Source organism: Pseudorca crassidens, chromosome 9, assembly GCF_039906515.1.
Source record: "Pseudorca crassidens isolate mPseCra1 chromosome 9, mPseCra1.hap1, whole genome shotgun sequence".
NCBI lineage: Eukaryota > Metazoa > Chordata > Mammalia > Artiodactyla > Delphinidae > Pseudorca > Pseudorca crassidens.
Window position 1 is genome coordinate 45143420 of NC_090304.1, and position 17128 is coordinate 45160547.

The 17128-nt window shown below is 47.5% G+C and overlaps 1 protein-coding gene and 1 pseudogene across 14 annotated transcripts in view; one reads left to right on the plus strand and one right to left on the minus strand.

Moving 5' to 3' along the window:
• IRAG1 (inositol 1,4,5-triphosphate receptor associated 1) overlaps nucleotides 1-17128 on the plus strand; it is a 176950-nt gene that overhangs the window by 114921 nt on the left and 44901 nt on the right. For 9 of the 14 annotated variants that reach the window (XR_010946145.1, XM_067749909.1, XM_067749913.1 and 6 more), the window contains 7 exons: nucleotides 1232-1302; nucleotides 3000-3173; nucleotides 4239-4316; nucleotides 5058-5110; nucleotides 5315-5362; nucleotides 6639-7256; nucleotides 9439-9517. Coding sequence is in view for 13 of the 14 variants with exons in the window: in XM_067749909.1 (XP_067606010.1) it covers nucleotides 1232-1302; nucleotides 3000-3173; nucleotides 4239-4316; nucleotides 5058-5110; nucleotides 5315-5362; nucleotides 6639-7256; nucleotides 9439-9517 (1121 nt within the window). In the remaining variant the exon portion in view is untranslated. Of the gene's footprint in view, nucleotides 1-1231; nucleotides 1303-2999; nucleotides 3174-4238; nucleotides 4317-4529; nucleotides 5111-5314; nucleotides 5363-6638; nucleotides 7257-9438; nucleotides 9518-17128 lie in introns of those variants that run through there. The other 5 variants (XM_067749903.1, XM_067749906.1, XM_067749907.1 and 2 more) reach the window with 5 other exon arrangements.
• On the minus strand, nucleotides 11117-12175 carry LOC137230464 (ras-related protein Rap-1b-like; annotated as a pseudogene).

Here is a 17128-nt window from a genome sequence, read left to right on the forward strand (position 1 = left end):
CACAGCTCATAGCAGGGGAGTTTTCTACAGTAACTGCTCAGATATTTTCAAACAGACCTAAAAGATGTGAATTTTTTACTAGAATCCTGCTTCTGGCCAAAGTGGGTCCTGTGTGGAAGATGATCTCTTGGAAGGGACGCTGGCTCACATGCACAGGGATGTCCCTGCCTAGGTTTTACACAGCACTAGCCCATGCATTGGTCTAGCTGGAATGAGATTTTCTAAGTTTAATTTCCAAAAAGTTACAAAGATAATTCTAATACAGATATATAGTGAGCATGTGTCAAAGATTTACTTAACTCATTAACGAGGGGACCATCAGGATAACAAAGCCAGCTCAAAGGAGGATACGAGAAATGGATGTACGTAGTATAATCAGTGAGGAGGAAAAGAAAGCTGGAATAAGATTGCTAAGTTAGAGACTTCCCTGGTGGTGCAGTGGTTAAGAATCTGCCTGCCAATGCAGGGGACACGGGTTCAATCCCTGGTCCGGGAAGATCCCACATGCTGTGGCGCAAGTAAGCCTGTGCGCCACAACTACTGAGCCCTCGTGCCACAACTACTGAAGCCTGTGCACCTAAAGCCCGTGCTCTGCAACAAGAGAAGCCACCGCAATGAGAAGCCCGCGCAAGGCAATGGAGAGTAGCCCCCGCTTGCTGTAACTAGAGAAAGCCTGTGCGCAGCGATGAAGACCCAACGCAGCCCCCCAAAATAAATAAATAAATACATCTTTAAAAAGAGAAAAAAAAGATTGCTAAGTTAGATACAAGATAGGTTAATGTTTCACAGGGCAATGAAACCTTATTTTTATCTTTTCTCCCCAACAGAAATCATCTGCATCTCTACCAGGCAATTATTCACAGTTTATGAGTTTTCCGCAAGTTAGATATTCACTCAGAGTCTGAGCCCTAATAAATACTAAATCGTCAAAGTTACAAAGGGCAGTGGTTCGAAAACTTTGGAGAGCATCAGGATCACCTGGGTTTGGGGCCGGGGCTTGTTCGGTCACAGATGGTTGGGCCCCATCCCCAGAGTTTCTGATCCTGTCGGTGGGTGAAGCCTGAGAACTTGCATTTCTAACAAATTCCCATATTTTTTCGCCCTTGAAAAAATAACAAGCTTGTAAGATGATGCTCTAGGATGACTCTGAAAGATTATGCAAGCATCTGGTCTCCTATTTACCAGCTGTGGACAAATTTTCCTAACAAGATGACTCTGTTTGGTCTTTCAGAGCTCACAGTCCCCACAGGAGGCTTTCTCACCGACACCTGAAGGTTTCCACTGCTCCCCTGACTTCTGTGGGTAAGGGCTAGGCCGATTTGTCTTATTTCTGCCACCGGAGATAGGGGTCCAACTGAAGGTGTGTTTGAGTAGGAAGAAGACTGAGGTCTGGCAGCTTGGCCGGGCTTGGCCCCTTCCCCTCTTCTTCTTCTCAGATTAGTAGTCCAGAGGGGATAGTATCTGAGTTGTGCCTTAGAGAGTCGGACAGATAGACAAGAGGGAGGAAACGTCATTTGGGTGGAGGAAGCAATTGTGTTGCTGGGCAGGAGCCGTAACAGAGCAATTGCCTGCTTGGCTGTGTGTCAGGACTCTTTCAAATGACAGAAACTCAATTAAACTAGCTTATGCCAAAACACATAAAAATAAATAAAAGCCAGGGTCTGTGTGTTCACGGAGCGCTGAGCCCAGATGCTCATGTTGGGTCATTAGCAATCATCCCATCCCATCTCCCAAGTTTCCTCTCTTGCGTGTTGGCTTCCTTCTGGGCAAATGGCTACCAGCAACTTACATCCCTTCAGTGAAAAGAGAGCTCCTCTTCCCCATATACGCACCACCATTCTCAGAGTTGCCTCTCACTGGCCTCCATGGCCATCCCTGAACCAGTCACCCAGGGGGATTGAGCTCATTGGCTGGCTGAGGATGGTACGTGGTCCCCTTACTGGCACTTGGGCTGAGATGGGCAGTATTGTTTAGCTCCTTCCTAACATGACTGAGACTCAGACGAGTTTCACCCAGTGCAAACCGGGGAGCTATGACCAGAAGGAGGAGGAACGGAGGCTGGAGAGGCACAATGGGAGCCATTCACTACCAAGGGGCTGGAGGAGAGGAGTATGTGGGATCAGGGAAAGTGGCTGGGTGCAGTTTGGCATCTGGACGTCACACGGGGGACCAGGAGGAATCCTGATGAGCTGAGGCAGGAGAATCGCATGGTCAGATATGGCCCTTAGGAAGGTCACTGTGATAGGCAGTGGAGGATGGGACGGAGCAGATAGCCTGGAGGTGGAGGGCCTATGAGGTGGCTGATGTAATTGTGCAGGTAAGTTACAGCTGATGAGCAACAGTGGCGATGAGGCACAGGTTCCAGAGATACTTACTTGATGCTGAGTTGGTTGGACCTGGGGGCAGCTGAGGAGGAGGGAAGAGTGTGGAGTGACTCCTACGTTTCCGAGCAGCTGGGTGAGAGGTGGTGTCACTCACCCAGGGAATGCGTCCTGGAGAAGGGGCAGTTATGGAGAAGGATGGGGGTAAACAATGTGAGTAGAGGGAAAAAGGAGGGAAGGTGGCCATGGGGTTGTGTCTTTGGCCCATGATCTTTGGAGTGCTTCCTTTATCCACATATGTTAAGCTCACTATCTTGTTAAAGAAAGAGAGACCGAAGGAAGAACACTAGGGGAGCAGGTAGAACAGGTGGGTCTCCTGGTGGCCTTCCCTCATGGCAGAGTGGAGGACAGTACTGGGAACCTAGGTGGCTTCACGGCCATTTGTGACAGAGGACCTGCCACATCCACCGGCTACAAGCTGGAGGGGTCAGGCCTGCTGGGGGAGCCCTGGCTGTCCCCACGCAGCCCTCTCCAGGACCCGGCAATGGGCTGAGATTTGGCTGGCCAAGTCCCCTCTGGGCAGTGTCCCTGGGCTGAGGGGTAGGGACTGGGGGCAGGGCTGAGGTTGGGGACCAAGGATTCCGTGGCTCTCACGCCGTGCTCACCCCTCCTCTGCAGACCCTACGGGGCACATCATTGACCTGGTAAACGGCCAGCTGCCGGACATCAGCATCTCAGAGGAGGACAAGAAGAAAAACCTGGCGCTGCTGGAGGAAGCCAAGTCGGTGAGTGAGCGGTTCCTGACCCGCCGCGGGAGGAAGTCCAGGAGCAGCCCCGGCGACTGCCCGTCAGGTAGGACGACAGGAGGCCGCCCTGAGCCCCTCCGACGGGGGCGGGCGTTGGGGAGGGCCCAGCCCCAGATGCAGCAGGAGCCCTGCTTCCCAGGGGTGGCTCTCGACGCGCCTGCCCCCAGGCCTCTTAGGCCCGGGAGGACTGAGGCTCGTGGAGAGGATCCTGTGGGGAGAGGGCATCGCACCCCGTATCAGAAGCTCTGAAATACTGACCCAACTCTAGCCCAGAAAACTCTGCTTTCCATTTTTTGGGGTCTATGTGTGACCATTTTGTCTTCCTGCTTTGCCAAGAATTGCTAGCCCATATGACACCCATGAACTTGACCTGGGCTCCCCAGTCCCTGAACCCTGCCTGGAGAGAAACCCACTGTGTGATGCCCGAGTGCGCAGACTCCCGGGCCACCCTGCAGGGCTGGGGTCTGTGTGGTCTCCCACCATCCCCAGGAGGCCCTGCTCTGTGGGCACCTCCTCTGCAAAGGTCAGGAGAGGCTGGCCCTGGGCTTCCTCTCCCTGACCTCCAGCTGTGCCCCGGGAAGGATCCTAGGGAAGGGAAGTGTGGTCTTTGGTGTCTCTCTGGAATTTCTGGATTAGAAGAAAGGTTTTCTGAAATTCTCCTGCTATCCCTTTGGCTAAAGTCACTCTTTTTCTTGAGGAAAAAATTGGGGCAGCTAAACAAGTCTGAATGTACTTAGGAGGAAAGGGGCACATTTGAAATCAGAGCCATCCTGGCAAGTCTAGGAGGTATAGCCTTTGGAGCTGTACCTGCCAAGCAATGCCAGGTCCTCTGTTTCTAGAAGGTGCTTTGGGGTGAGGCCAGGCAGACTTGAGGAGTGTGACCCCAATCACCCTCCCTCTCCCCCAAATGACCCCAGCGCCCCCTCTGTTGGGCTGGCAGCAGGGAGGCATTGGGCTGTGGTAGGAGCCTCATATGGAGTCCAGAATCAGCCCCTGAACCTGACGAGGCAGACCCAGTCCCCAGAGGCGAGAAATACCTGAAAGGATGTCTTTGTTAGGCTGAAGTCCTGAACCTTCACGAATGCTGGCCAATTTGTGTCTGTCTCCACAGCTGTTTCCCCAAACCTCAGCCCCGGAACTTCTCCTGGGTCCTCTCAGAGCAACTCCCTCACCGTCCCCAAGCGGCCTGGTGAGGTCCACCTCCCCCCTGAACCCCACGGCATTGCCCACTCTGGCTCCCCACCTTGGGTGGTGGCTCAGTCCCTCCCCTGGGCCCCAGGACTCCTGTCCTGCAGCCTTCCCAGTCAGGATGCCCGTTTGGTCCCCTCCCCAGGGGCCTGGCTGTGCTGCCTCAGAGGAGGAAGATGTGCTTTCTTTGGGGTTTCAAGCTAGCGTGGGGAGGTAGGCCTAGCCCAGGATGAGGATGGAGGGAAGGGGGCTATGGCCGGGGCCCTCTGCCCAGAGAGGACCTGGAGAGAGGTCACCTCAGAGCTTATTTGCAAAGGCCTCTATTTGGGCCACTCTGTGTTTTGACTGCTTCCCTTTCATTAGGCTGCGTTCAGGGCCACACCCTCAGCTCAGCCAGGGTAGGGCTGGGGTGCCAGGGAGAGCAGCCTACCCTTGTCAGAGCTGCGGGGCAAGCTCAGGCTCGGGCCAGGCAGCCCGGGTTCAGATCCCAGCGCTGACACTCCGGCTGTGTGGCCTTGATTTCCCCCTGCCCTGGCCTCATGTGGTTTCTGTGATGATTAGATGGGGACTCCCCACAGAGCCTGGCATTGTGAGAGGTACTCAACAGGCATGGGCATTACTGGCTCCTGGGCCCGAGGGACCCAAGGGAGGACACTCTGGGGAGGTAGATGCGTTTTTGCTAAAGGGACAGCTGAGGGTCTGGGGTGCTGGACATCACTTGCCAGTGTCTGGACCATTTTAGGTTTGGATGCGTGCAGTGGCCCAGGGTCCCCTCTGCCCGGAGCACCACCACAGGTAACGGGGCACCGTTTGGGGTTTCTATGTCAACTAGTCTCTCCTCTAACCCCGTAACACCTGAGAGGCCCTCCATGACCCGCTGGAGGCGAGGGTGCTGGGTGGGGGAGACATCGGCACCACTGTAGGGGTCTCCTTGAGGGTGTTTCAAGAGGAGACTCGGCCTCTTCACGTTGCTGACTGACTCGTGTTTACTTTCTCCAGCAGAAGGGGGATGAGGCCGAAGTCTCTTCACCTCCCCTTGGCGAGCCTGTGAGTTTGAGGTCTGCCCAGTTTGGATGATTTGAGTGTGGGAGACACGGTGTCCCAGAAGCCTAGGCTGGCCCTGGGCAGCCTGCCAGTGGGTGTGCGTGAGTGGAAGGTCAAGGCTGAGGAAGCTAGAAGGTTCCTCTGCCCTACGGTGACTGGAAGCCTGAGGTGGAGGGGGTGAGGCTGCGGGATTCAGTGGGGATGACCTCCATGGTGGTCCTGCCCATAGTCCTACATTCCCAGTCAGGCTGCTGCCAGAGGCTGGGGGGACCACTGGGCCCAGCAACAGCCAGGGAAGACTGCTGCCCCCGTCAGCTCTAGTGAAAATTGCAGGAAAGCTCCAGCCCCTAGCTGGGACTCTACCTGGGGGCAGCCTGGAAAACCTCATCTCTGCTGACGAGCAAACGAAGAGCCCCACACCTGCTTAGAACCACCTGCTCAAGGTGGTGTCAGGGCAGCATAGAATATAATCTCATCTAGAACTGGGTCTGGGATAGAGTCCTCTGGTAGAGTTTCAGCACACACACAAGACAGCCACACAAATACCCAGACAGACACACGAACCTGCACCTCACAAAGCAGCTTTCCCTTGGGAAATGAAGGAAGAGCACAGAATCTTGGAACTTCTGAACAGCAAGCTATCAGCTTTGCAAGAACCCCCTTATTCAGTGATCTGTAACCTCTTTTGGATCATAGAACGCTCTGAGACATTGTTGAAAGCTATGGACTCTCTTCCCAGAAAAATACATACAACACACAAACACACATATACATTTGTATATAATTTCAGGGAGTTCACAAACCTGATGGGAAATCTGAATCCCTAAGAGTTAAGGGCCTTGCCAGGCAGAGCTAGGACTAGAATCTGGGGCAACAGAGTCAAAGCCAAAACTTGTGGCTGCACTCCATTCCACTGTCCTCTGCAGCGCCTAGCCCTTGGGAAGTTCTTGGCAGGTTTTGAATGGCAGGTCCCCTTATCCTGTCTGTTTTACAAACCTCAGGCTTGTTTGTAGGTCCCCTTTGCTGGCTCAGATGTGACTGAGAAGTCCTCCCTTTCTACCTAGCCCATACCTCTCCAACACCTCCCCACCCCTACACACACACACACACACACACACACACATGTACACACATACACGTGTGCGCACGTGCGCACGCACACACACGTGCGGGTCCCTTAGCAGGGTCCATGGGGTTAGAGACCCCACAGCAGAGGTGAATCCACCCTTCTCCCCTCCAACCTGCCCCCGGGGTCCCAGCTCTACCTTGTCTCTTTCAGAATGTCCTCAAAGGGCTAGCTGACCGCAAGCAGAATGACCAGAGGAAAGTGTCTCAGGGCAGGCTGACTCCTCGCTCTCCCACAGTTGAGAAGTCCAAAGAAATTGCAATAGAACAAAAGGAAAACTTTGATCCCCTCCATCGCCCAGAGGCCATACCCAAGGGCCCAGCTTCTGGCACAGGCAGTGGTGGGAAAATGGCCCTGAACAGCCCCCAGCCTGGCCCTGTTGAGAGCGAGCTAGGGAAGCCGCTTCTGAAGACAGCCAAGGAGGGCAACCCTCTGCCCAGAAGCCCAACCCAGGGCTCTGGAGGGGCGGCTCCCCAGTCCCCCCAGGGGAAAAGTACAGTCGGAGAGCCCACAGGGTCCAAGGTTGGCTCCAAAGCTGAGCTGTGGCCCCCTGTGTCCCGGCCGCCCCTGCTGCGGGATGTCTCCTGGGACAGCAGTCCCGAAGAACCCGGCCCCCGGCTTCAGAAAGTGCTTGCCAAGGTGCCGCTGGCAGAGGAAGAGAAGCGTCTGTCAGGCAAAGCTGGCAGCAAGCTGGCCAAGGCTCCTGGACTTAAAGACTTTCAGATACAAGTGCAGCCAGTGCGGATGCAGAAACTGACCAAACTCCGTGAGGTGGGTTCCTGGGGTCCTGCTGGGCAGGGTGTGCGTCCAGGTCCCCAACCTGGGCTGAGGGTCTCTGGGCCGGGCTGACCTGGGCCTGGGGTGGGGCAGCTGTGGCCCAGACGTGGGCCTTGTGGAACCCTGAACCTCCCCACCCCAAAAACCAGCCCACTGGGCAGCATGTCCTTCATAAATATCACCTTTCGTGCCTCTACCCTGCTCACTCGGGTGAGGTCAGCTGGTGTAGAGCTGCCACATTTCAAGGGGAAGGTGGGTATATGGAAGGACACATGGGCCCTGAGTCCTGGGCTGTGTTTTCCTCTCTAACTGGAGCTGGTGGCTCACGAACAAGAAGCCTTTGATGGAGCACCTTGTCATGCCTAGGATAGGGCAAGGATGGAATGGCTTTTCCCTCTGTCTTGCCCCCCAAGCTTTCCTTCCTGATACCTGTTAACAAAGGGCCTCAAACCCATCCAAACATGGCCGTGAGGGGCTGCTCCCCCTGTGGTGAATTTCTTCTAACACCCCTGATGTCCCTAACTGTCATTGGCCATCAAACCAGGCACAGCTGTCTCTCATGGGGCTACTGCCCTATTCATGGAATGACTGGGGGTCATCCAGAGATGCAGGGGGAGAGAGCCCAGGGTGTGAGGAAAAGAAGAGTTTAACAGGACAAAGAAATCCTTACCCAAGCTCCACTTCCCCAGAGGGCCAACCCAGGCCACAGGCCAAGGCAGCCGGGACTCCACGGGGTGAGGCCTGGCGCCCGCACAGCTGGAGTTGGACGAGGCCCTCCTGGCTCCCCTACAGAGGGGCCGTGGGACAGGGAAGGAAATGAGGCACTTGACAGCGGTCAAGAGCAAGTGCGGGGCTGGGGGTCTGCACTAGCAGGAACACGTTCCAACCGTGGCCACTGTCTTGCACAGAAGCCTTCTGCGTTGGAGGCTCCAGGGGAGCTGGGGCCTGGCTGCTGAGGTTAAAAACATTATACACGGAAAAGCCCACCCAGCCAGGAAGACCTCACTAACTAGCGGGTCAGCACAGGCCTGCAAGAGCCGCCCCTGGTGGGCCGCAGCCCCAGACCCCTGGGGAAGGTGACGCCAAGGAGGCCAGACAGGCATTTGCCTTCACGTGCCTCTGGGCAGCAGAGGCCAGGCCAGGCAACAGACCACCCCCAGACCCCTGCCAGTTCCCCTCTGCAGCAAAGAAAACCACAGAGAACCTGGAGGCCCCATCCCACTAACCACTGCCCTGCGTCTGACCACACCTCCAGCCCAAGCCAGGGTGCTGAGAGCCGCTTGGTTGTGGGCCTCTGGTTAAGGAAACAGGTCAAGGGCCCTGGTGCATGACTTCCATCTGGGCCAGAGCTCCCTCTGCTGGCCCTTTCCTCTCCTTCACCGGGGAGGAAAATCGTCCAAGTGGCCTTTGCTACCGGGACACTGAAAATCCCCTTAGAAGCACAGGTCACAGGCCCAAGGAGCTCTTTGTGGCATTTCCACTTGGGAGCGCCGGTCTTGGACTTGGAACAGGTGTGAGCCTACCTGTGCCACATACCTGCCGTCAGCATCCCCATCTCTCCTCGGCTCTGCTGGCCGAAGCCCCAGGCAGCAGTGGCTATTGGCCTGCAGCCTTGGGACGGCAATCTGCAGGCCTCATTCGTCTGGAGAGTTTAACAACTCAAGAGGTGCTATCACAGGCCACTGAGGAACTGGGGGCAGGAGAGGCTGCAAGTCCTGAGAGTGGGCACTCACTGCCCAGAATAACAAGGCCGGAAGCTCCAGGCAGCTCAGAGCACAGCCATGAGATCACAAACATTGTTTCCATCTTTGGCGGCTCCATACGCACCCAGGGGACCCTCCTATCCCCAGAGCCCTGGGCTCTGCTTCTGTTTGTCCTCCAGCCTTCAGCCACCATGTGGCTGGCAGCTCCCTCTCCCTGAGGCTCACAGGCTTATTTAAAAAGCCGGCCATGCGAAGGACCATTCCTGACCCAAGGAATGGGGCACTGATGGTGGGGTTTCTAGCACCTTTACAGGCTGGGAGAGGAGCGGTCTTCCTGGTGCCCCTCAGATGTCGTGACTGTCCCCGCCCCGGGTGCTGCCCCGTGAGACTGAGGGGTCACAGAGCCATAGAACCGAGGGAAGAGTCCAGCCTGAGGTCACCATCTGAAATGTTGTCTTTCTTTTCCTAAAAAGGAGCACATCCTGCTAAGAAATCAGAACTTAGTGGGGCTCAAGCTTCCAGACCTTAGTGAAGCGGCTGAGCAGGAAAAAGGTAGGTGGGATCGGGGAGATGCTCTCCTCAGGCTGGGGATAGATTCATTTTCTCCAGATCAAAGAAGGTGAACGTGTAAACACTGCACATCCTGTCAGGGCCTTTGTCCATCCCAGTGGCGAGTGTGGGCCAGACGCAGAGCAGGCCCTCAGTAAATATTTGCAAATGGTTGAATAAGTGAATCAGATGGCGTTTCCTGCCCACTCAGAAAACCTCTAAACTTGTCTTCTTCCAACCAGCCCCCCTTCTGGACCCCTCCAGCCCTCCCTGAGCCTTGTTAGCACCTAGTGGGTCTGGAAGGGTGACCCAGGCCTGAACTTCTGATGCTTCCTTTTCCTTGTCCTCTCACACCCAGGAAGCCACCCAGATAGAACAGTTCCTCTTTCTGAGACATCAGAGTCATCTCTTGCTTTCTAATCTGCTGTCACTACAAAGTCCAGACCCCAGCCCTTCCCTCCTGGTGGCTGCAAGGCCCCACCCACCCACTTGCCAGACTCGCCTTCAGAAAGTACAACTTGGGGTCTCTTGCCTCACCTCCACCCCAGCTCCCATCTCCTGACTCACTTCTCCCGATGGCTCACGCTACTCGTGGTCATTCTCAGCATAGAAACCTTCTGCTTAAGGACTGTTCTGTGGCTGTGTCCAGGGTGCCACCAACCATGTTGGAAGCCCCTAGTCTGAAATGTAGTAACTAACACCTACCTATTCAACATTGACAAGAAGATTCCCAGACGTAAAACATCCAACAACTATTTTTTTTTTTGGCAATCCAAATTTATTGAACTACTGATGCTAAGTTATGCAAAATTGCACCACTTTAATTAAGGCTTTTAGTTTACGTTTGGCCACCTCAAAAGGAGTTGTAACATTAGGTTGGTCAATTTAAATACTGTGGCTCCCTGTTGGATAGACACACAGTGTTTACAGCCAAATGTTAGTGCATACAAAGCAACAAGGCATCGTTAAATAAAACAGCAATAGTTACTGCAACTTAGGCCTTGTGACCAATTACAGATGATTAAAATTACTTCCCACATTCACATCCACAGTACTCATCCACCATTTAACATCGCAACCAAAACGTTACACATGTGAAACAATCACTAACAGGCAAAAATACTAAACCTGTATATTTGGTATTGCAAATACACTTATGCATGAGCAAGCAGGGGATTCACAGTGAGAATCTACAGCTGCAGAAGCCTGAAAATGATTTACAAAAATTGTTAAATCATTAAAAGATTGTTTGAAAATATACACTTCTTGTTGTAGACCCCCCACTGTACACACAACTATAAACATTGTTCCCTATGTAAACAAAAACGGAAACATATAATAAAAGATTTGAAAAGTCTGGACATTTCCTTCCCAACAGATATTAAAGGCAACGTCTTTAAGACATTATACTGAAAGGACTATTATATCTTAAAGACAAGATCACTGTCTCCACAGATTTTTAAAAATTAAAAAACTGTATCGCTGTGTTAAAGCACTTATTTGTACAATACAATGATAATGACCTTGAATTTATGTTTTAAAAATTACAATAAGCTACAAGTATCAAAGAAGTGAAGTTATCTGGAGTAGTCTATGTAGGAGCTCTTTGGACTCTCTTCTATTATGCTAAAATAATAGTGGTGCTTTTAGGATTTACATTATTGTACTCTCCAATATAAAGTATGGGGCATGTTAAAGTATACAGTACACCATTTTCATACATGTACAACATTGGTGGATGAAAAATGTCTCTTAACAGTAATACTGGATTGTAGCCTCTGGTTTTACCAGCTGCATACTCTAGGACTATTATATAAGTAAAAATCTCTCTTGTGATCCTGGAAAGTGATTAGAATGTGCAAACTGATGTAGTAGCTTTCATCCGCCCCTTAAAGGGTACCACCACAGAAAGTCCGTTTAAGGTGTTGGCAGGTTTAATAAAGTTGGAATGCTGGCACTGTTGAATTGGGCAATAGTTCTTCAGACCTGGCTCAGAGCTACAATGCATTTAGTATATTAAAGCAGCTGACATGACGACTTTTTGTGGGCCTTCCCAGGCACTGGAGTTTTTCTGTTAATTTGCCACACTAGGTCATAAAAGATCTCATTAACATTTATTTTTGATTTTACAGAGGATTCTAAGAATGCACTGTTGTTCCATTGTCTTGCTAAATTTTGACCTTGTTGCTTTCCTACAACTCCTTCATCTTCCAAGTCACACTTATTACCAACCAGAATCATTGGAGCATCATCAGTGTCTTTAACTTGAAGAATCTGTTCTCTCAGATCTTGTAAATCATTAAATATGGACTGTGCTGTGATGGAATAAACTAACGCAAAGCCTTGTCCGTTTTTCACGTACAAATCCCTCATTGCTGTAAATTGTTCCGTTCCTGCAGTATCCAAGATTTCAAACATACAGTCTTGTGCATTACTTCAACTTGCTTTCTATAAGAATCTTCTATTGTAGGATCATATTTTTCAACAAAAATTCCTTGAACAAATTGTACAGTCAGAGCAGATTTTCCAGCTCCTCCTGAGCCAAGAACGACTAGCTTATACTCATGCATGGTGCAAACTTGTAAAATCTAGTACTTCTCGCACTGTCACCGGGTCCCCGCAGCCAGCGTCGCCTCGCGCTCCCTTCCGGGTCGCTGCTACCGGCGCTGCCGCTCCGGCTGGCTTACACGCCTGACTCTCCAACAATTTTTTAAAGTACTAATTAAAAAAAATTATTCATCTTTAGATGAAATCTTTGGGAAAATATGATATACTTCTCTACTTTTAATTTCGAACTTGTTTTTAAAGCAGATTTAAAACCCTAGGAAAAGATTTATCTTAAAATTTCACCCGCAACCCCATAAATTCTGAAAAAGCAACAGTTTTTACTCTTTCCAGTATTTACCCTTATTTATAATTTTTTCACAATTGATTTGGTGGTGTAGATGTAACTCCCTGTTTCTACCTTTTTTTTTTTAAGATTTAATTTTATTTATTTTTGGCTACATTGGGTTTTCGTTTGCTGTGCGTGGGCTTTTTCTAGTTGTGGTGAGCGGGGGCTACTCTTTGTTGCGGTGCACGGGCTTCTCACTGCGGTGGCTGCGGAGCACAGGCTCTGGGCACGTGGGCTTCAGTAGTTGTGGCTCGCAGGCTCAGTAATTGCGGCGCACAGGCTTAGTTGCTCTGCGATGTGTGGGGTCTTCCCAGTCCAAGAATCGAACCTGTGTCCCTTCCATTGGCAGGCGAATTCTTATCCACTGTGCCACCGGGGAAGTCCCCTGTTTCTACTTTTAAAATACTTATTTCACGACTAATTCCATTATAGTTTGACTTGTCCTCATATTTATCATTTAATGGGTGCATAGTTTCCTTTTTTGTATTGATGTATCTATTGTTGGGTATTTCAGATGTTTACAGTTGTTTTAACTATGATTAACAACACTACTATAAACAACTTTGTACTTGTAGGTTTTTTTTCTTTCTTCCTCTAAGTTACTCTCTCGGGATAAATTCCCAGGCTTGAGAGTCACGGGGTCAAAGTGTAGGAATATTTGTAGGAATATTTGCGTTTACCATATTGCCTCCAATGGGTGATGCTCCCTGTAGACTGAGTGAGGGGTCTTCTCACTAAACACTACCTGCACTAGACTTTGCTTTGCTTTGCTTTTGCTCCTTATTGGCCAGAATGTAATGAGAACAAGATGATCCAAAATAACAATTACTACTATTAGTAGTAGTAGTGCGAAATACCGTTCCATTATTACTTCAATTAATTTGCTTAAACTTAAAATTTTAAAACATTTTTTTGAATTAACTATTTATTTCTTTACTCATGTGTTCATTTGGGTCTTGGGTTTTTTGTTGGTCATACATGTAGACCTTATAGATAGTAACCGTTCTTTGGCTGTATTTTTTGTCAATACTTTTTCATTTTTCTTTGCCTTTGAACAAATTTTGTATTATTTTAGAGAGATCATAAAGTTTTTATACAGTAATTTTAACCTATCTTTTCCTTTGAAAATCTTCTATTATTTAAATCATTATAAAAATATTACTTCTCCTTAATTGGGATAGCAAATCTATTTTCTGGTAGTTTATCTACAGTTTGATTTATTTATATTTATTTTGCTAATACCTCTGAAATTTGTTTTAAGATATAGGTATTTGAAGACTTAAGATTCTGTTACCTCAATAATATTTTAATAGTGTTTATATTTCTTATTACATTGTGGCTTAGATAATCATACACTGCATCTTTTTTTAATGTATAGCAAAGACTGGTTCTGGGCCCTTGATTCTGTTTTATTCTGATCAGTATTGTACCATTTTAATTACTGCTGCCTTATAATATGTTCTTGTGTACAGTGGGTTACTTCTCCCCCATTGCTCTTCTTTTTCAGAGTATTCATTATATTCTAGATACAAAGATTCAGTGCAAATTAATAGAGCAACTGGACAAGAATTCAGGAGATTGGAGCTCATGGCCAGACACCACTTAACGGTGTCCGGTGTCTTTAAATATGTTCTTCAGCCTCTGTGGGCCTCTGTTCCCTATTGGACTAGGACACTTCAGAAAGCTCTTAACTGTAACCTAAGATTTATGGATTCCAGGTCTTTTCCAGTTTTGCCTCTCACCTACCTATTCTTTAAGTGAAATTTATGTCATCTTATACAACATTTTAATTGTGATTGCTCTAAGGCTACACACTGGATTCAGAACTGTCCTAGTTTTGTTTGTTTTACAGTTCATAGATTTTTCAGTTATTTAGTTTGCAAACATTTAGTTCTCATTCAGGCCCGTGGTTTGTCCCTCTATTAATTTAAGTATTCCTTTCTTTTTCCTGTACTAGATTTAAGGATCTTTGTAAAGGTCTTCCATATCTCTTATTGAGACAAATTCTACATGATTTATATTTTTGCTTATTTATGAAGAAGACTTTTTTCATTAGATTTTCCTAACTGATAATTAGTGTCATAGATGAATGCTGCTTGGTATTATACATGTTTCTTGTATAATAAATATTACTGTTAACAAATGGTAGTGATTACAATAGTGGTTAAGTAGCATGATTATTATAACTAGGGTGATTACTATGTACCAGGACCCATGCTAAGCATTTGACAATATTTCGCTTAATGCTTACAACAACCCTGAGGGGTGGGTCTTATTATACCCATTTTGCAGATGAGGAAATTGATTCAGGGAGGTGGTAATTAACTGCTAAAGCCAGGATTGGAACCCAGATGTGTCTAAATCCAAAGGCTCTTGACCACTTTGCAAAATACCTCATTTTTTCACATTCACAATCTGTTATTTTATTTTATCAAATTCACTATTTGTCTTAGTTGTGTGCTTGTGCATGTGTATGTGTCTTTCTCTTGTATATCTGTATATGGTTTATTATTTTGGCAACATTCTCTAATATGACAATGGTGATAAGGAGAACTCTTGCCTTTTTTCTGTTTTTAATTGAATTTTTTGTGTGTTTTTCTTTCAAGGACCATGTTGTACCTAATTATTAAATAGATCCACTATTTTAACTTTTTATTATTATTTCATATTTATATTATCACTAAATAGAAGAACATATAATATGTAGAAAGAGAAAATATATAAAATATAAAAATATATTATTTCATGTATTATTTTTATTTTTCATTATTTTAAGGAAATATATTCTTCTCTTCCGAGTTTTAAGATTCATGTTGAATTTTGTCAATTTGCATATCTATTTAAAGAATCATATAAATTATATCATTTAATATATTAATTAATAATTTTCCATATATAGTAATAAACCCTTATGGTCCTGCAATAAAATGCATGTGGTCATGATGTACTTTCTTTTATATTTACTACCAAATTTTCTATGTAAGTAACTCTTTTAAAGTATTCTGCAACCTTCCTGCTTTAATTAAGATAAAATCTAAGTTGCTTTGACATGAGGCCCCAAAGTTTGCTAACCTATAGGAGAGAGAAGATTGTTTCATGCTTAAGTAACAATTCTAAGGTGAGCTGTCGGGTTACAGGTGGCTCTGCTCCATGTGATCATTCGGAGACCCTGGTTTCTTCTCTGTTGTCATTTTGCTATCCCCTGAGGTATTACACTTGTCTACATGGTTGAAGCTGGATCATGGGTAAATCTGTGTTCCAGTTTGTAGGAAGGTGAAACAATGGAAGTTCAGAGCAGGCTTTTTTTTTTTTTTAAGTAAACTGGGAGTTGCATATCTCTTTTTAGCTCCCAGTTCATTGGTGATGATGTGGCATGGCAATACCTAGCAGCAAGGGATACTGGGGAATGTTGTCACTAGCTGGGCTGCTGGCCATATGTCCATATTAAACTCCTTTCACATGGAAGCTGAGGAGGGCAGATTTTGGTGGATGACCAGTTGTCTCTGTCACATTGTCTTTCTTACATAACAATATTAGAAAGTTTCTCATTTAGTGCATATGGAGCTTTGAGTTTTTTAATAAAATTTAATACTGCTTTGTAGCATTCTGTGGTATGAGGAACTATATAAATTGTTTGACCTTTCTCTTATTGATTACTATTTAGGTTGTTTGTATTCTTTCTCTACTATAAACGATGTTATAATGAACATTCTCCATGATATATTTTTATAGAAATGCATGAGTTTTTCCATGGGATAGTATCTTAGAAGTAGAATTGCTTGATCAAAAGGTATTTATATTTAAATATATATGCATACTGCCAAGTTAACTTACAAAAAATTATAACAATGTAGACATCCACTACTACAGCAACACCTCACTATCTAATACCAACAGGGAACAAGATGGATCTTAGAAATAAAATTACCAGGTAAATGAGTTTGATTCCTATAAACACTAAACTGTAAAAAATTAACCATGGAAGGTGTTCAGTAAAGGTACCCTCCCTCCCACTTTTCTCTCATTTCTAGAATCTGAGTGGTTAAAAGCTCAAGCTTCCCCACTTACCAGCTGCATAGCCTCAGGCAAGTTTCTTATGCTCTGGATGCCTTGTTTGCTCATCTATAAAATGGGGGTGAGAATAGTACCTACCTCACTGAGCTGAGGTAATGTTTTTATGCGATACTGGTCTTTATTCCAGCAGGAACCTGTCATACATTTTAATTCCTGTCATCAAGGTTGTAGAATTCTTTCTTGCCAGCTAAGTGGGACATTGTACTCTGTGCTCCACAGTATAGAGGGCAGTCTGGAGATGTGGCGGGCAACCACATGTGCTTGATCAGCAGGGTTGTGACTTCCTTTTCCTACATTCTGAAAGCTCCATCAAAGAGCCTCGTCCCCGCCTGTGCCTGGGACCAAAGGTATTGTAAACTCCTCCCGGGAGCTAGAAAGTCTGGCCCCTTAACAGGTTCTAAATACAACAGTGCATATGAGCTCATTGGGAAAAACTCAGATCTCCTGATGATTGTTGGCTGTTCCTCTGGGAGATGGGGAAAATCTAGAACATTCTGGAGTCTTAAGAACTTTGGCTCTCCTTCGGTTTCTGAGGACTTGGAGACTCTCTTCCCTGTTGCATCTGGTCTTTCCAACAAGCCAACCAGTTCTCTTCACAGGGACCCTTTGAAGGATGTTTGGGTCTTGATCATCTGCAGGTCATTTCA